This window comes from Dryas octopetala, chromosome 4 (assembly GCF_963921425.1).
Source record: "Dryas octopetala chromosome 4, drDryOcto1.1, whole genome shotgun sequence".
NCBI classification, from domain to species: Eukaryota; Viridiplantae; Streptophyta; class Magnoliopsida; order Rosales; family Rosaceae; genus Dryas; species Dryas octopetala.
Genome location: NC_141369.1, coordinates 25,581,411 through 25,601,564, shown reverse-complemented (window position 1 = coordinate 25,601,564; position 20,154 = coordinate 25,581,411). Strand labels below are relative to the sequence as shown.

The following is a 20,154-nucleotide window of genomic DNA, read 5'->3' as shown; positions in this document are numbered from 1 at the left end:
ATTAGGTAGCCAGTTTTTACTTTTTAGTTTTTACAGATACAATAATTCTCACAACTATTCAAATTACAAAATAATTTTGTGGCGGCTTTTTTTAAATTTTTAATTTTTTCCTGGTTTGGTTTAACTTTTAAGTTGTTTAAGTGCCAAATAGCTTTCACACTTCCGTAACAGTGGAAAATATGCAATCTGTCAATTTCACTTCCGGAACCCGCCCTTCCTTTTTTCACCCGACCCGATTCGTAAAAACCGTTTCCTTGTTTGTTTCTAATTTGGGGTAGTGTGAGATGTGCCATGAGAGCAAAATAATGGATGAGTGTTTGTGTTTTTACTGCTCTCTAATCTAAAATTCTAAGCTCGTCAGCTAACGTCTCCTTTGCATCTCCGATCCGGTAACGCCTCGCCGTTGATCTTCAGCTCCTCTTCTCAGATCTATTGCCTCATTTGTAAGCATTTGCTCTCCATTTTATCATTCACTTCCATTAATTTCTAAATTTTCATAACGGATCTCCTTTTCCATATAAGGAAATTCAACTTCTATTTAATTCGTTTTCTTCTTAATTTGGAAACTGGTTCTGGTTCTGCTTTTTGAGCAAGTGAATACTTTAGTTAATAATGTTTCGAATTTCCCTTACAAGGAAACATTAATTAATTGTTGGTGAATGCGGAGAATTGAGCGATAAGTTTGGGCTCACAGTCACGATGCAAGTGCAAGGTCTCAAAGCTAAATCTAGAATAGCACTTCTCGTCGCATTAGTGATATGGGTTGGTTTCGCGGGGCTATATGATTTGCTAAAACCTGTTTCAAATGGGTGTACCATGACGTACATGTATCCCACATATATTCCTATTCCTACCACGAGCTCTGTTTCACCAGCAAAGTACGGCCTGTATTTGTACCACGAAGGTTGGAAGAAGATTGATTTTAAGGAGCATCTTAAAAAGCTAAGCGGCGTTCCCATTCTTTTTATTCCGGGAAATGGCGGTAGCTACAAACAGGTAAGGAAGACCCTCTTTCTTTGCATGCAGTTTGGTTAGTTTTGTTGATGACCCATTGGAAGTTTTAGTCTTGCAATGCTCTATTTCATCAGATATTAATTAGGTTTCCTTTATTGTCCGAACCATGTTTGTTTACAACAATGGCTTATAGGTACGATCATTGGCAGCAGAATCTGATAGGGCATATCAAGCGGGCCCCCTTGAGCGTACATTTTATCAGGATGCTTCCCTAACTCCTGAAGAGGGAGGGGAGGATATAAATGTAGCTTCTTTTCAGTTACCTAACCAATATATTTCCAAGTTGGACTGGTTTGCTGTGGATCTTGAAGGAGAACATTCTGCTATGGATAGTGCCATACTTGAAGAACATGCAGAATACGTTGTCCAGTCCATTAACAGGGTCTCTCTCTCCCCCCCCCCCCCACATTATTTTCTTCAAATTGCATGTTGAAAATGAAGTCTTTTGATGCTTGCTAAACAAATCTTTGAGATCATATTACATTTTCTTAATATTGCATTACAAGGGAGTGTTTCTTTTCCACGTTTTTTAAACTCTAAACTATTTAACCTACAACCATATATGCAGATTTTGGCTCAATATAAAGAATCTTATGAGGCTAGAGAAAGAGAAGGTGCTGCAACCTCTGGGAGTTTTCCAAAAAGTGTGATATTGGTTGGTCACTCTATGGGTGGTTTTGTTGCTAGAGCTGCAGTTCTCCACCCCCATTTGAGGAAGTCAGCAGTTGAAACAATTCTTACACTTTCCAGCCCACACCAGTGAGTTTTGTGGCTCCTATGATGGCTTTCATTTTCAAAGTGAATGTTTAATTAGTGTTTGATGAATTTTACCTACTTTATTCAGATACCCTCCTGTGGCATTGCAGCCTTCCTTGGGTCACTACTATGCACATATTAATCGTGAATGGAGAAAGGGATATGAGGTCCAAACAACTGCGGCAGGACATTATGTGTCTGATCCGGTTCTCTCTCATGTTGTTGTTATATCCATTTCTGGTAGTTATAATGATTATCAGGTAAGTATGTTTTTGCATCTTTTTCTGTGGTACACTGTGCTATCAACAAGAATATTGCCTGCTTAAACTGAAAAGACTGCTATATATACTTTTTTTTTGCAAAACTGAAATTTTTCTTGCATACTATAGTTGAGGAATGGGCCTGAGTGTTGCAAGTTGGCCCTGCTTTTATATAGGTATTGATATATGAAGTTGTTCATTTGGCATAATAAAGAGGAATTTCATAATTTACTGAAGATTCTTGGAAGACCATTAGGGTGTTGTAATTTTGTGTTAATATGGGTGCCTGCAGTATTTTTGTTGTCATCGCTCCATATGTACATAGATGTGTCTGTATACTGTCTACATATATTGTGTTTACGGTAGTATAAAATTCTTGCTACGTAGCTTGACTTTTTGGGTGCTTTTTAACACTTGTTTTTTGTCTTTAGGTAAGGTCCAAGTCAGAATCCCTTGACGGGATTGTGCCTCCCACCCACAGTTTTATGATCAGTACTACAGGCATGAAAAATGTGTGGTTGTCAATGGAACATCAAGCTATATTGTGGTGTAATCAATTGGTTATACAAGTAAGTGGAAGTCACTTTTTGAACCTGGATTTAATTATCATATAGATGGTTCTGAATATATCTGCTCTTATCTAGGTATCACACACTCTCCTTAGTTTGGTAGACTTTAGAACAGGACAACCGTTTTCTGACACTCGAATAAGAAATGCGATATTCTCAAAAATGCTTCGTAGTGGGATACCGCCCAGTTTCAGTTGGATGATGCAACCACATTTGTCTCAGCAGTCAATACATGCTCCTACTAGAGATGTAAAGGATACAACTGGTAATGTACATTGTCATTTTGTCTCTGTGGAGATTCCACTATATTGCCCTTTGTGGTTGCCAAAAATTTTGTGCCCTATATGATGTTGATTCATTGATTTTATCTGTCTCATTTATGTTTTAGTGTAATATGATTGCAGAATCCTTGTACACTTCGGCTGCTTGTCCTAGCAATGTTCGTTGGAGTGATGATGGCCTTGAGAGGGACCTATACATTAAGACAAACACCGTCACAGTCTTAGCCATGGATGGTCGAAGACGGTGGTTGGACATAAAAAAACTGGTTAGTGTCAGCAAAGTTTCCATTTACTATTTTGATATGAAATCATTGTAAAATTTATTTCATCTTAATCCCCTCCTTCTGCATCCCCCTTTCTTTGCTTTTTTCATGAATCTTGCTTCCAAGCCAGGTTCTTAACTTTGCTGTCATTCTTAAAAAAAAAAAAAAAGATCTAGAATTCTGGAAATGAATTGTCGTATTTTGTGAATGTATGAATTTGACTTGGGTAAAATTTGGTCTTTTGGCCAGAAAAGATTTTTGAAGCATCAAAAATTAATATTTAACTTTGATGTATTCTTTTGCCTTTTTGTTTGTTTTTTTCACTGATAGCACTTATTAATTTTTTATATTCTTGCATTTTCTATCCCCGATAGTTCTCAGACTTGAATCAATACCTGCAGGGTTCAAATGGAAGAAGCCACTTCATGTTTGTGACAAACCTTGCTCCATGTTCTGGGGTTAGACTTCATCTATGGCCTGAAAAAAGAAACTCAACTTCAGCCTTGCCTGTGTGTATAAAGATCCTCGAAGTGACATCGAAGATGGTGCACATTCCATCAGGACCAGCACCAAGACAGGTACTAAATGCTGCATTCATGACAATTTTTTAATGGGATACATGCATTTATCATAGGTTGGTTGTCATGGTATTATATGTGTCTTCTGAACTTTAAGTGAATTTTTGTATCTTGTTTTAAGTGAAATTTGTCGTACTCTATGGAACAGTTATGTTTAAATTATGTTGCTACTCAGACTGGTTGCACTGGCACATTTATTGGCCAATGTCATCCTCATACCCTTATTTGTGGATATGCTCTATCTTATTAGATTGAACCTGGAAGCCAGACAGAGCAAGCTCCTCCTTCTGCTATTCTTCACTTGGGACCTGAGGACATGCGTGGTTTCAGATTCCTGACCATCTCAGTTGCACCTCGTCCGGTATTGTTCCCCCTCATTGTTTCTGCTGATTGTTATTTTGCTTGTTATGTGCTTGTAGTAGGCTTTGCCTAGCTGGACTGCTTGTCAGCTCCTTTTGTATAAAAAAAAAAAAAAAAAAAAGCAAGATTTTTTAATTTTCATTTTTTGCCTGATTCTATTTTTCAACACATTAAGATATATTCTTTTGCATGTTTGTTGTAAGCATACATCTGGAGTGCATGCAATGACTATGTTGTCACATGCTGGGAACCTGTATCTTTATGTATTTCTGGATTTCCTTTGCAATTCACACCTTCAACCCATTTGACTACATAACTGTAACAATATTTGTCTTGATGAAATTCTTTTGGTTTCTATGCTGTCACATGTTGTACTTATTTTGTTGTTATTACTCGGTTTGGCTTATATGAAAAATGCTCTCTTGTTAAATGTGATATTTCAAGTGGTTTGAGTTTTATATGTGAGTGTTGACAATCTGGTCATCAGACTATTTCAGGCAGACCTCCACCTGCAGTTTCCATGGCAGTTGGGCAGTTTTTTAATCCAGAGGAAGGGGAGAGAGAGTTCTCTCCTTGGTTGATGCCACTGTCTAGTTCTTCTCATAAGGTTAATATCTCTATGATGCTGCTTAATTCTGTAATTTGGAAATCCTAGAAACTTTAGCTGTCACTTAGATGACTAACTTTGACTGTTAATGACTTGGTTTTTTAATGCAGGAAATGTCTTTGAAGGAGGATCATCCCCTTGCTTTGAATCTTACATTCACCACTAGCTTAGGCCTTCTGCCTGTCACATTCTCTTTGAAGACCGCAGGTTGTGGAATAAAGAATTCAGGACTTTCAGATGAAGAGGCTGGAGACATTGAAACCAGTAGTAAGGATTTATATAAGTAGTAGTTTTATGCTCTATATTTTTTGGTTCCATACGTTGTCGTGGATTAATGTAGAATATGAATGGTAAAATAAATAGTTGTGATCTGTTGATTTTCTTACAGAATATGTAGTCTACGTACTTTTTTCTTGTATCTGTTTGCTAAGCTAGTTCTTTCTTGGTATTACAGGGATCTGTAAGCTTCGCTGTTTTCCACCTGTAGCATTTGCTTGGGATGAAACATCAGGTCTCCACATTTTCCCCAATTTGTACAGTGAAACAATTGTTGTTGATTCCTCACCAGCGCTTTGGAATTCACCTAAAAGTTCTGAGAAAACCTCTGTTCTGTTGCTGGTAAGAAGTCACCTAAAATTTTGTATTATGTACCATGATATGATATTGACATAAGAAAATTGTAAATTACAGATTCTATTCAGGCCAAAAAATGGATTTTAATGATTTCTTCCTACCATTGTTAAAAATCAAAGGTTTTTACTTTTGCTTACTTCTGCTTCTGTTCAGGTAGATCCACATTGTTCATATAAAAGCGCAATGACTGTTTATGTAACTGCAGTAGCCAGTAGGTTTTTGCTTTTGTATAACTCACAGGTAATGATCCTCAACAACCCTAATGTGTAAGCATTTTCTATATTTTCAGTAATGTCTCCCCAAAATTGAGGAGTTATGCTTCATATTTAGTTTAATTGATCATGTTATGTGACTGCTCTCTTGCAGATTATTGGTTTCTCCGTTGTTGTTATCTTTTTTGCACTGATGCGGCAAGCACATTCATGGGATCTTGACCTGCCCATACCTTCGATGCTGATGGCTGTGGAATCCAATTTGAGAATCCCATTGCCATTCCTCTTCCTTGCCATTGCACCCATCTTACTTTCTTTTATCCTTTCCTTTTGGATTTCTCAACCATTTCCCTCATTTGCTAGCTTCACCATTGTCTCAGTGATCTGTTATTTACTTGCTAATGGCCTCGTAATTATTCTGATTTTGATATCCCAATTGGTCTTCTATGCCGCTGCTGTTGTACATATTTTCATCAAGACAAGGTTAGTAGGTTCTCTCTACCACTCTTTTGATATACACAATGGAATCAAGTGACTATGTGTTTGTTAATGTGAACAGCAGATACTTTCATACTAATATTGATAAAGATTAACCGAAAAAACAAAAAAAGGCAAAAAGAAGAAAAATTCTTTATATATTCTGTTCGTTTTACAACATGTTATTGAAATATATTGAAAGCGGAATGTTGCTGTAAAGTTCCTTTTCTTTTTTAATAAGAAACAAGAATTTTACTGGAAAGGTCAATTATTCTTCCCCAGTTATCACTTAGTTAAACTTTCCAATATTGTCTTTCAGATGCCATTCTTAAGTTATATTGTATAGATTTAATTTAAGTTTTATTTTTTATTGTTTTTTAGGGATTACAGAGGTAAAAATCAATCTGAATTGTTCCTAGGAATCTGACTTACAAACCTGTATATATATATATTTACATGTTGCAGACTTGCAGGATTTATTATGTTTTTTTGTGCTGAATGACAGGATTTATTATGTTGCAGGTTTCAATTGCGGGAAAAGAGTGCTTGCTTTGTCTTTGTTCACTGGTTTACTAATCTATCCTCTGGTTTCTTCTCATTGAAGGTAACCTGTGGTATAAATGTTATGATTACTAGCTCAATATCTTTATGAACTGGCGCTTTGTCCATGTAGAAATTAGAACTGTGGCTGGTTGAATGCCTGTGTGTTTGGTTGCATGTTTTGATGAGCGGCAACCAGAATCGCCAAACACCCCCCCCCCCCCCCCCTCCTTTTCAAAAAAAAGAAAAGAAAAAAGAAGGCATTTCCAATTGTAAAAGATTTTTCAACCCGCTTTATTTTTTCCTTTCCTTTCTTCTTTCGTCTTGGAAAAGGTTGACTCATTGACTCATTCACTTTCACATGATTCTTTCATAAACAGGTGATAAGGGTTATAAGAGCGACTCCGCTACTTGTTACAGCACTTGGTGCAATTACTTTGGCATGCTTCGTTCACGCAGCATTGGGTCTATTTATACTCTTGTTCTCTCATGCTTTGTGCTGTCACAGTGCACTTTGCAGGTATGTTCTCACTTTGGATACAATATACTTAAATGGGAATTATGCACCAAGCCACGCGCTTGCTGTCATTTTATTACATGTGAAATGTATATAGCTTTTTATTGTTGTTGTTTGTTAATAGATGGTATTTGAAAGCTTCATGTGTCATAACCTTCAGGGTTATGTGTGATAAAAATGATCCTGAGAGGTGCTTTATGTCTGTGAAACAGTTTTTTGACAGCTTCATTTCGCAGCCATGCACGAAGACATGAATTATTTGATTATAAAAAGGAAGGCAATGATGGGTCTCAACAACTTACATTCAAATGTGATGGTATATCAAACCAGAATTCCCCTTCTGAAGATAGCTGCTCCAATAGTCCAGACTCTTCAAAAAGTTTTGGTGAAACACAATTAGAGATATTCAATCATAGGCATGGGTTGTTTATTTTGCATCTTGTTGCAGCACTCATGTTTGTCCCATCATTTGTGGCTTGGTTGCAGGTAAAAAACAAAAACTCTATCAATTATCTGTCTGGTCTCTGATTATGGCAATGACATGGCTTCTGGCATTCTTGAATGTCTCTTTAGAAATTTGATCATTTTTATATGTACCAGTTTGTGGTATGCTAAAATATCTGATCCTAAAATGATTCTAGCCATTAACTATCAAAACTCTAGATGCACTAAGTTTCCAACATTCATCAAGAATTCAAGATGCATGCAGAAGTAGGTGGTTGAGTTTTCCATCACCCTGCATTTGTTGAATTCATGCACACATAGGTGGAGGAATTACTTGACAATTGTTAATATTATGCATAAGGTTCTTTACCACCTGAACCAATATGGATTACATGCAAATATGCAAGCTTTAGGTTTCAAACCTTGTTCGTAGTGACTATGTGTGTGATTCAGCAGAACTTTGTATTTATTTATTTTTATTCTTTTCCTTGTGTAAACTAGCTAGCCTCTTACAAAATGACATTCTTTCTGGTTGCAGAGAATAGGGATGGGTCAGAGCTTTCCATGGCTCTTGGATTCAGCTCTATGCACAGGTCTGATCCTTCATGGTATCTTCAACTCAAAGCCTGAGTTCAATTCCTTCCTGGTTTCTTTCCCTGGCCTCCGAAACCAGGAAGTGAGATTGAACTTTATGTACCTGGTTGCTGGATACTATTCGTATCTCTCTTCCCTGGCCTTGGCTCCATACCGGGTATTTTATGTTATGGCTGCTATTGGCTTTACATCCTTTGCTTTGACGATCTTACAAAGATGGAACAGAGAAAAGGGAGAGGCCTATATTGGTAGCCGAAAGCACGCTCACAGGCACTGACATCCCCAGAAACACATACAATTTATCCACTGAGTGACCAAATCCTCGGTAAGGCCCCTTGTACAAACACAGGTTACGAGTGCATGTTAGTTGTCAATGAGGGTGAGATGTGTTGTGGACATGACTCCAGTAACCACAGTTTTGCAATCAGAATTGTCACACAAACAGGCGACCCTTTCAGTGGTGCAACTTGTAATATGAAATGATAATGTTTTGTTGTGACATTTTTAAGATGAGCCCTCTTTTCCAGGTCACAGGGATGGTTTTTGGCATTTTGTTATTATTTCTTGACACCATTGAGAGTTGAATGAGGCAAGTTTGGAGATATAATGAAGAAGAGTATGCTTTGCTTGGGTTGACTTGATTTGTGTATCGTGTTCATAGAAGAAAACAAAGATTGGGAGTTTAACATTCCAAAGTAGCCACGACAGTTTTAGAAAGTCATATTTTTGACGGTTTTGATTCTATCAGTTGTATGTCGATTTTATCAGTTATCTGATTCAATTTGGTTGATTTTGATGATTCCAATGAATTTCTTTGTGAAAATCTGCTGAAACCGAACAAAAGCAACTGGGGTTTTTTTTTTCTTCTTTCTACAATTTGAGAGAGACCAAACAAACTACATCCCAACACAAATTGAACTATAAAAGGGTAAATTACGATGCAACCTAGCAAACATGCGGTTTTGTCCTATAGACCCAATAGATTCCAACCTCTCCCCTTCTCATGCACATAAGAAACAAACACAAATAAGTGCCAAGTAACTAGTAAAAGAAATAAAGGCAGATTGGCAAGATGAATGCTAATGAAGCATACAACGATGTTGTGATGAGCAAAGAAAACCCAGCAGCAGAGCCACCGTCTGAGGCAGCATTAGGAGATGGACTTGGTGCAAATGCAATTTAAGTCCACTTGTGACTCCCAACTAGAGTCAGACATACCCACTGCCACAAACATTGCAAATACCAGGCAAAATGAGGCTGAAGTAACAAATGGTATTCTGGTTGCCATTTCCAAATGGATTGAGTTGAGACAATGGCTGAGCCTAGTGTCTCACACTGTTGGCTATATCTATCTACAAGCAGAACAAATGGCATGAGGAGAGTGGCTGTTTGTGATCAGTCAGATTCAAACTTTTTGTTCATTTGATGAAGTTAGTCCAAGGTATAGATTTCATTATCTAATTAAGAGGAAAAGCGCTGGTGACGAAGTCAAACTGTTCAAAGAGTCATTATCAAAGTAGAACCAAAAACAGCATTATAGGGCCTGAACTGCTTGGAACAAAAACAGCATTATAGGGAAATTTAGAATCCAGTGCAATAGATTCTAAATTTCCCAAGCATTGGAACAAGAAAAGGTTATTATATTTGTTTACAATTGTTCTTTGTCAATAAAAGTTTAGGAGAACAAGTAATGCAACAACTTTGCAGCAACACTCAATAGGATTGAGAGATACATGCAATCGATTTAAGGAAAAAAGATACCAATGAAGGAGAAAACTATACTACATATGCCGCGTTGTAACACGATGGTTAATGGCTCTAGATGTCATGGCTCTCAGGTTTGCTCTAGCTGAGGAAAGAGAGCTACTAGATTGATCATCGGTTACCCTAAAAGCTTCCATAAACTCCTCTCTTTGCAACCTTAGAGCTAATGCAGCATCCTCATCTTGGCTTGGCACCCTTCTACTTCTAGTACTACTCCTCACATTCATATCTCTGCTTGATGCCCTTAAAGCCCGAAGCCTTGTATTACTATAAGCGCCTTGTTCTGGGTTTTGATGACGCTCAGCTTCTCTGATCTGCAACCTTATAGCTAGTGGCAGTGCAACATCATCCGATTCATCCACATCTTGGCTTAATAGTAACCGTCTTCTCCTCCCAGTCATATCTCTGCTCGATATCCCTGCTGCCTGTCTACTTTGATTACTTGAATCACCATTGAACTTCTTTTTGGGAATTTGAAGCTCAGCTTCTCGATTATTCAAGGCTCCAGCAGCTTTCCTTACTTCAACTTCTTGTGGAAACAGAAGCTGTATTGTGTTCCAAAGAACTGTGTTGACGGTGCAGGATCTTCCATTGCTGCAAATGTCAAGCAAGATAGAGATAAAGCCCAAAAGTACATTACAGTACTAATTAACTGGAAATGTCAACCCCCATTTTGATCATTAGCCCATTAACTAATTTCGCTTGAAATTATAGATGAAACATACCTAATTAGCTGCCTGCACTTGGGGCACCTCTTCCCACATTTGTCTGCAGCAGATCGCAAGCATTTCTTACAGAAGCTACAATCAAAGGTATGAATGGGATGAAATAATAGCTAATGAAGTGTGTTCAAGCACCAACAAGTAATTCAAGCCTTCATTAGAGTCATCAAACGGCAATAAGATCTAAAGAAAGTACAAATTTTAGGCTTTGCTTAGTTGATTTAAAGTTTACCTGTGTCCACAAGGAGTGGTAGTGGGTTCAAAGCAAATATCCAAGCAGATCTGTCAAGTACATCATATCCATCATATTAGAAGAAAAAAAGGAAACCCATTTGATTTTTAATACATCAAAGTCAAAGCTGCTAAAGGCATAAAGATCAGAAGGTTCTTACAGCGCAAGAAAGCTCATCCCTAAGCTTATCCAGGCAAGGAAGATTCGAACTTGAGGAACAAACACCAGAGCTCTCAGTCATTTTATCTCCTCCTGATTTCTTTTCTTTATTCACAACAGTTTGCGGTTCGGCCTTCTCTTTCCCACTCTCTGTGCATCAAACAATTCCCAAAAAAAAAAGAGAGAAGGAAAGGAGGGTTATGCGAAAATTTAGGGGAAAAAAAAACAAGAACAAAAGCCTAATTGAAGGTCACAATTTTACCATAACCCAATAGAAGCGGAGAAAATTAGTACCTTCTTTTGTAGTTTCTTCGTCGTCGAGGTCAAGAACAGCGATAGGGATTGAGATTGGGCTCCTTCTCTGAGCTCGGCGCTTTCTGAAACACATTCGAAAAGCTATTAAAAACCAAGAAACTAAAATTAAAGATTATAACTTTTTATTTGATTTCCCAAAAGATTATTTTTATACCTTCTTGATGAATTGGTGGGTGGGGTTTTGAAGTGCGAATCAGAGCGTTTCTTGTGCTTAAACTCTCGCTCAGGCGTGTCATCGACCACAAGGCTCGCGATTAGAAGAGACTCTTCGTCCCAACCGGCCATGGCAGCCACCGATTTGAATCTGGGGCTGAATAGACTGTCACCAGTTGACCCATTTCCCACTTGAACTGGGTCGGACCCCCTCGGTTTGTTTTTTGGGTCTCTTGGACTCTGTTTTGGCTCCTCTTCCCTCGCCATTTTTGGTTGTTTTGGATGGACAAAAGGGAATGCTTGGTCTTCTCTGCAGAGAAGAAAAAGGCAGGGAAGGCAGGAGTAGGGGAAGGTAACGGTCAAATGTTTTGAATCATATCCTGTTTTGGAATTTCAACGGCTATAATTGCGGGTTTGTAAAGAAGTAGACATTCCGTATGTGTGCTCAGACCACTAACATTCCGTGTGCCTCCATCTATCATCGTTGATCTTACATTCTTACGTAAGTAATGCTAAAAATGATTCCGAATTTAGGACATTTATTAAAATCTCTCAATATGGAAATCTGACAAATATTGATAATATGGTCATATTTATGATTTGTGAATTCAAAATATTGACAATTTAATTATAATTTTTGTTCATAATCGTATATATGTATACTCCCGTTAACATATTTAAAAGTTTGATTTACTTTAATGAAATATTGGTTTTATAATCATATTAGATCCAATATTTGAATGTGTTGTCGCTTATATTAATCAGACTCTATTTATGTATATGGTTTGTAATTTTACGAATTATGAACATGACAAATAGTCTAACCATAGATTAGTTATTAATTTAATAGTATTTTATTCGAGAAGTCTCAAGTTAAAAACTCCACTCTAACTCTCCCAATTTCCAATTTATATCAACTAATCAAGTCAAACTTTGAAATATAAATATCTAACAATAAAAGCACAAAAATGGGTAAAAAAAATTAAATCAGGAAATTGAAGAATATATAAGTTCCACTATATTTTTCCAAAAATTAAAAAGAAAAAGAAAGTGTATTGTTAACCAGATGTGCTACTCACATTTACATGCCTTTGGAACCCAATAGCCATTGAGGTGATGGACATGGTCACCGCATTCCATACTATACAGCAATCATAATATGACAACATACTACTAGTCTACTACTATACATCATTTTTCCCACTACCCTCCTCTCTCAAATTCTCAATCGTGTCATTAATTCTATTTACAAAAAAAAAAAAAAAAAAAAAAAAACAAAGAAGAAAAAGAAAAAGAAAAGCAAATGATAACAAACGTCTAACCCACCTCTACATCAAATCTCTGAGCAAAATTCAGTCACAAAAAACCTCTATGCTTTCTACTTATCCTAACCTGTCTCTGTTGATCCCGGTCTTGCCATGGCAAAAGATTGGTGTATGGGTCAGCAAAATTCTTCAATACCCGATCCCTAAGCCCACTGTCATTGACCTCACAAAATCTGAGTGACCAATCTGGTGGTTCCACTGCTCTTGTCCCCAAACCTGGTGCTCGATCCTTGGACCCAACATTTTGTTCATCCTGCCAATCAGCCACATATGTAGCCACTCTCCTATAAAACTTCTCCTTGAACACCTCCCACACTTGGTACTTGTAGTGATTAATCACCATCACTCCCCTATCCGCATTCACAGACTCAAACCCATCTCTCAGATGAAAATGGTGCACCACATTGATCAATGTCGAATTCAGGGCCTCGGGCCTTACAATACTCTTGTGCCTCTCCGGGCCGGCTACACGACACGTGTAACCCGCCATCACTCCTTGGGCCGGGACTCGTTTGAGTCCCGACGGCCCAAAACTGTAGCACGAGACTCTAATCTCGCCTACGTAGCTGTGCTTGGACTGGTTTTTAAGCACGTCGTGTAGCAATAAGCCAGAAGGCAAGTGGAAGAACTCGTCCACGTCAATGAACCCGACCCATTGGCACCTCTCGCGGGCCCGTAACGCACAATGGGCGAACCCTGCTTCTTGGGTCTTGATCCAAGGCCACACATGTCTGCTCACATTGTAATTTGCATTCTGTAGCGACTCAACGACGACACTGATCTCGTCATTGCTATTGTTGTCGTAGATAAACCAACGTTGTACACCGATTCGGGCGTGGTACATGATCCATTCCTTCAAGAACCGACCCTGATTCCGCACCATGGAGCACATACACATTCCGTGCTCTTTCCGCTGGGTCGGGTCACCAAGTCCAAGTCGGATTGCGGGGCGGGCTACGGTGTCAAATATTAATCCGCTACTGCCTTTCATCCTTACAGAGACCTTCACGGAATGGTGGGCGCCGCGGCGGCTACTCCTCAACACGCTCAAGGGGGTTTTGCACCGTACGATCTCCTGGGCAATCGAAACGACGTCGGATCTCAACAGAAACTTGGTGGAACTAAAATCCCAGCCGTACACGCACTCGAATCTCGAAGCATCGGCAATTCTTCCGGGCCGTAGGCCCAGACCTTTCACGAACACGATCGTGGTGTTGTCACGATCGATCAGTGCTTCGTAGGCGAGCGAGTCCCAGCTGTACAAGGGCACTGCCGCAGCGTCGTCGTCTTGTTTCAAGCCAACCGAAACTGTCAAGCCACGTGCAGGCTGGAGCGGGCACCGTACGATCTGGTTACCGGGATCCCCGCCGTCCACGTCAACCGGCGCCTTCTTGAACCGAGGATACGAGCCGTTCACTGAGAAGTAAACACAGTCGAGGTCCTCTTTTGTAAATATGCGAGCGGTTCGAGGGTAATTTAGGAAAACGAGTGCTTGATCTGGAAACATAACTACTTCTCGAACTAAAATGGTGATGGAAGAGTCGCCGGAGATGGCTTTGCTCAATGGAGCTGGCCATGTTCGCACCAGCGCTGGTTGAAACTTCTCTGTACGTAAGGCCACATAAACACACAAAAAAAAATTAATTAAAAAAATGAAAAGTTTTATATATAGAAACGTTTTTCTAAAGAAGGAAAATAATTAAGTTGAATTAAAATAGTAGATAATAACCTCCGAAGAGGATGCGAAAAGTGGAGAAGGTGAAGCTGGAGAAGAAGACGCAGTTGAAGACGACGAAAACGGTGCACCAGAAGAACCTGCTCCAAGAAACGACGTCGCGCGGCGATTTCTTAATCTTGCGACCCTTGGGCCCATTCATAATTTGGCCCTGCGGCTATGAAATTAAGCCAAGAAAGAGCTGCTGCTTTCAACTTGTTTCTTTTCATTCATACGGTTACTGGGTTTTGGATCTTATCTGTGAATTGATGAGTTTTTTTTCTTGTCTTTTTTCTTTTTCTTCTGTACTGGATCACTGGATGATATAGAGATTAAAAGAAAAAGTCGGAGAAGGAAGAGAGAGAGAGAGAGAGAGTGGAAGTCGGGGGCTGCTACGGCTTTGATGGGAGAGAAAAAGAGGCGACCGCATTTTGTTGTTGTGACCGTTCAAGTTGGTTTATTTGCGGCCTTTAACATGTCATTCCGGTTTCTATCCCCTACGTACCAACTCTTACATGGAACTTGGACCACCAATCAGCTCACGCCACGTCAGCATTTCTCAATGGCTCCAACTGTGTTGGCCCATTTTGCATGCCATTACCCCTTTCTAGTTTCTGCGAGATTTCTAGTTCGACTAAAATTGGACCTCTTTCTGTTTTATTTTTTAATGGAATTCCTCTATATTTTTCTTAAGAAATTTACATATGTAAAAGGTTTAAAATTTTGTTAATCTATTTGAAAATATTTCATTTGAAATTTGGGAATGTTTCAATAATCAATATCCCAAAGTAGTTTGGAAATATTTGATAACCTTAATTTATTTTTTAGTTAATACTAGCCGCACTTTCGTCTATGTTAAAACGTTTTTATTAATTTAAAAGCGTTTTTACCAGTTTTAAAAATAGTGTCAAACGAGCCCTAATTTTATTGTGCATTGATTATTTTTAAATGTGACCAGTTTCGAAAGTAATTTACCAAATTTGTTTATTAAAGTTGAATTTTGAATGATTTGTTAGAAATAAACAAGTCTTGAAGAATTCAATTAAGTATGAATGAATAAAATAATTCACATAATTTAGGAAATAAAATTTAGTACACAAATTTGATATTCCTAAAGTATTCTATTTAAAAATATATTATTGGTACGTCTAGAAAAAAAAAATTATCATAGGTTACTTGTGAAAAATTTACCATGGAACCTAACAATCTTATCACTATTAATGTATTGCATTTGGAACTTTTAAATGCATTGAAAAAAAAAAAGGACTCATTCCACCATTTGACCTTCAAAATAAATGAAGCAAGAGTTTCACGTTTGGTAAAAAGAATTCCAAATTGATGGACAGAAGAATAAAGAAACAAAAGAGGAAAAAATTTGTGAGTTGTTTCAATCAAATTATAAAAGCAAATCGTACGTGCATGGTTGGTTGCCCTATGGACTTCCAATGGTTGCTCATGCACCGTATTAGTTACCTTTCGTGATTGTTTAAGCCTTTTCCATCCCTGATAGAACTTTGTCTCTGTCACTGTCAATGATTAGGATCCACTTTATGGGGAGTGTGGGATCCACTAAAGAATACATTTCTCTTCACTTTGCCACGTCACTAACAATTGCGGTTCTAAATTCCGGAAAACAAGGATTCGGCTCGTTGGTATATCCGTATATCCACGTCAAAATTATAAGTAAAGATAAAAGAAAAAGTTAAGGTATATATATATTCATGTACACGATAAATTATTATATATACTCGATGTACTGTCATGTGATATAATTAATTTATGTATCATAATATAAGTGAATATTATTAATATTTTATTCTATAAATATAAATATACCATCGCATACCATTTTCAATCACCATAAAGATAAAACTTATCAAAAGAGGTGTTAGTTAAAGAGACAAATAATAAAAGAGCTAAGCTACTGTTATATGCTTTGATCACCCCTTCTTATCTTTTTTTTTTTGGCCAAGTACCCTTTCTTTATCTTTACATATTCTCTTTGGTCTTGTTTGGTTGGTAGATACATTACTATAAATGTCATATCTATAATCATTTTAGGGAAAAAAATGACTATTTCAGTATTTGATGGCAATAAAAAAAAATAGATCATTTACAAATAAGTCAATAAAAAGTTTCAATATTACAAGAAATTACGTGCACTGTCATCGGTCAAAAATACCAGTTAATAAAAAGTTTCAATATTACAAAATTACGAAGCTAAACCCTAACATAATGCCTCCATATATCAAGCTTATTCTATACTCTAGGATGAGTTAGGATTAAAAAAAAAAAAAGAATTTTACCCTTACAAATCGGGGAAGGAAGCAACAACGATCGTTGGTTGCAATAAAAGAAATGAACGAAATCAATATTTAAAGTAAATCCAATACTGGGTTGGGTCATTGACTAAAATATAATTTGTGATAAAATCCGATTGACCATTTTGAGAACTCAAATTACATATTGACTAATGTGTAATTTTCAAATATTTTATTAACTTATTTGTAATTTGCTACAAAATAAATTATTATCGTTCTCATGTTTACATTGGAGAGAATCAAACAGTGAACTTGTCATAATCATAATCATTTACTTTATCCACACTCACCACTTAGATTAATCTCAAGGGCTTACCATTCTCGTGTTTAGTTTGTATAGTAATAAGAATCAAAAGTTTTTTATTTTTTTTATTTTATAATACCCTCATTATTATGCTTAAACAATCTTTTCAACTTATAGTGGGGATATCAAACCTAATGGGGACCCACAATAAATGTTTTCTCAAGTGATAAGAATATTAAACCCAATGGGGACTAAGGGTGTTAAATTCCTCCTCATGGGTCTCTTAAACTCTTTTAAAATGTAACACGTTTTCATTAATGTGTCTCTGGTCTCTTGTAAGATCGTAGAATTTGTCCATATGTACTCAAGTTCAATCTCCCATTCCCTAAAAGAAAAAAAAAAAAAAAAAAAAAAAAAACATTAGAGAGAATCTCATACCCATTCCCAAGCTCCAAATGAGCAAACCAATCAGGGCCTTTCATGAATACCATTGGAGAAAGTCTATTTAACTTGACCCAACCAATTTGCCCAAGTTTGATAATAGGCAACCTTCAATCGTGTTGATACTAATTAAGAAGCCCACCCAAGCGATGCTCGAATTTGGGTTGGATTTAAAGCCTTGAGTTGAGGGCCTTAGCTTGGGCCTACTTCGGATTGAGACTCAAGACACTTGAGAGCGACATAACTTTGGGATATCTAGTTGTACTTGTAGCTAAAGATGCTAATTCTCTAGAGACCAGCGGGCATTCAACACATCATTATGTATGTTTATGTAGACTTGTCTTTCACATTTTTGTCTGCAGGTGCATTCAGTACAAATCAGTATCAATTAGAGACCATGGTCATATAGACGACAATTATGTATCATCCTTATCCTCACATCTTATGATTCCTAATATGCCTTTCCCAACATTAGTTCCATCACCACAATTGGACCAAAATGGGTTATTATTAAATCTCTACTTGACTCCATTAAAATCAAATTGTTTTCATCTTCTTGTCAGCATCAAAAATGCAAAAGCTTACTTGCTTATATTTACTCTTTTCTTTTTTGGGTTTAATATGAGCCAAGTTGGTAATTGACAACTTAACGGTACATAAATTGTGCTAAGATTATGCTGTAGTAGTACTTGTTTGGTTTGGCATGCAGAGGTATATGTTATGGCAGGTTGCTACTAGTAGATGCTCCAACTGGACGTCAGTTTTGTCACCAGCTACTCGATCTTTGTTCTTGACTTCTTTCACCTACAATTATGTCAGGGATGGCGATTGGTCCATCCAGCATCCATCTATTTATTTAAATTAATTTTCGTAGAAACATTTAAATTTATAAAGATGGACTCACTTATAATATATACATAGATATTCAAACCATACATACAAGTACACAACTATGTATTCTCTAATAGTTTCAAATTGTCAAAAGCCAGGTGCCAAATGGGTTGGTTCATATTTGCATGTACCTCTCTCTCTAGGGCCTTGGAAACATGATAAACATGTTGTGTAGCTGTGTGCTGGAATTCAAATAAAGTATGCCAACCTCTGGCTTTTTCTTTTTCTTTTTTGATAAATAACCCTAGAATTAATTTTTTGAAAATTTAGAAGAAATATAATGTTTGGTAATCAAGAATAGTCAGGAACAACAAGATGATGTTTTCCACACTGCAGACGTTGGCCCCAAATGTTTGTGTTTCTGAAAACTCTGCATCTCAAAAAAGATCATGGTGAATATTCTTGTGCATGAACCAAATTAAAGTCTTATATATTTTATATATGTCAACTGGAAGTGATATTATTCCTTGTTTAATTAATTCAGCAGCATTGTTGTAAGTTCATACTTTTGCATGTATAGAGACATCTTCTGAATGAATCCACCATGACCATTATATGTGGCTTCAAATTCTCTCCAAAACCATACTTCTATGTCAAATGCGTTGCGTTACACCATAATATATAGTTTGTTTTTGTTGTTTAGTTGTAAAGAATTTTGTATAAAATCATAAAAAAAGAATAAAAGAAAATTGTGTATAAGCACACATCATATTGGTAGGCTCTGTACTCAACATAATTGACCCCCCTGTCTCCCCTATTAGGCACTATGAAGATTGTTGGTTACCCCATTGTGTCTTTCCTACTTTTCTCAGTGTCTTTTTTTTTTTTTTTCAATTTTTGTTCATGAACATACTTACAAATTTATAATTAGCTACTAACATTGCTTTTCCAGAAAAAAAGGAAATGAAAAAGAAAAAAAGGCATCATTACTCAGAAGCTAATTAGTGATTTTGCTTACTGAACCATGCCAATTCATGCCTACACTTATCGACAAAACCCAAATGCGTACAAAGTTTCCTTCAATGAAAAGCATCCAAGCAATTGTGTCAAGCAAGAGTAACCAAATAAGAAATAAAGCAGCTCAGTTCTTGCCATCTTTGATAACAGGGCATTTTGGCAATTTGGGTAATTCAGTATATCAAATTGCAGCTGACACGTGTGCAAAAACTGGACATGTAAATGTTGTTAATAAAGTACTGATGGAGAATCACTCTCTTTTAATTATTAGTTCAAGATTCTAAGAAACTCTGTTTGTTTCTTTTCACTTCTGTACTTTTTTCGGGTTAGGACGAGCTTGATGGGTCGGAAGGGGCCGGAAGAGAATTAATAGACATTGACTGATTATCAGAACTTAACTATGTCATGTAGCCAACTGAGTTGATTCATTTAGGTTCTGGCTCTCAAGTGAATCCATGTTTGGAATTTTAGGATGCTTTCATATCATGTTGAAAGCATCTCTCTCTCTCTCTCTCTCTCTCAAGATTAAAGCCTAAAGAGTTGTTTCCAACGACAAAAGTGGGCAGCCTTGATGGAACAAAGAACCTTTCAATCTCATTATTCTTTTGGCTTACATGGATTAAAGCCAATGAGAGAAGACTTAGAATGCAAAAAATAAAGATTTTTCCAATGAAGGCGACCCACGTCTGGTTTTTCTTTTTCATGTAAAATTTTCTCACAAACAGAAACAGGACTCTTTCCATTGGCTCAATAGTGGGGTGGTGCCATTTTTTATAATGACAACCTTCCATGCTTTTTATATGTAGCTATC

General features: G+C 37.2%; 3 protein-coding genes across 3 annotated transcripts; 1 reads left to right on the top strand and 2 right to left on the bottom strand.

Annotated features, from left to right (window-relative positions):
• Positions 1-289: 289 nt before the first annotated feature.
• Positions 290-8,846, top strand: LOC147288863 (phosphatidylinositol deacylase). Its single transcript, XM_086242092.1, has 19 exons — positions 290-443; positions 636-996; positions 1,148-1,396; positions 1,583-1,773; positions 1,859-2,030; positions 2,462-2,599; positions 2,675-2,864; positions 3,004-3,146; positions 3,545-3,721; positions 3,972-4,082; positions 4,569-4,688; positions 4,799-4,955; positions 5,143-5,306; positions 5,475-5,561; positions 5,688-6,016; positions 6,533-6,614; positions 6,931-7,070; positions 7,280-7,553; positions 8,050-8,846. The coding sequence occupies exons 2-19, from the start codon at positions 700-702 to the stop codon at positions 8,380-8,382; spliced, it is 3,354 nt and encodes a 1,117-aa protein (XP_086098218.1). The 5' UTR covers positions 290-443; positions 636-699; the 3' UTR covers positions 8,383-8,846.
• Positions 8,847-9,696: 850 nt separating this feature from the next.
• LOC147288862 (uncharacterized) lies at positions 9,697-11,781 on the bottom strand. The gene is made up of 6 exons (XM_086241266.1): positions 11,452-11,781; positions 11,277-11,359; positions 10,984-11,132; positions 10,824-10,873; positions 10,595-10,669; positions 9,697-10,463 (listed from the first exon to the last, which is right to left on the bottom strand). The coding sequence occupies exons 1-6, from the start codon at positions 11,715-11,717 to the stop codon at positions 9,887-9,889; spliced, it is 1,200 nt and encodes a 399-aa protein (XP_086097392.1). The 5' UTR covers positions 11,718-11,781; the 3' UTR covers positions 9,697-9,886.
• LOC147288861 (glycosyltransferase family 92 protein RCOM_0530710-like) lies at positions 11,723-14,869 on the bottom strand. The gene is made up of 3 exons (XM_086241265.1): positions 14,505-14,869; positions 12,777-14,380; positions 11,723-11,760 (listed from the first exon to the last, which is right to left on the bottom strand). Exons 1-2 carry the CDS (start codon positions 14,650-14,652, stop codon positions 12,807-12,809), a joined length of 1,722 nt encoding a protein of 573 aa, XP_086097391.1. The 5' UTR covers positions 14,653-14,869; the 3' UTR covers positions 11,723-11,760; positions 12,777-12,806.
• Positions 14,870-20,154: the final 5,285 nt, after the last annotated feature.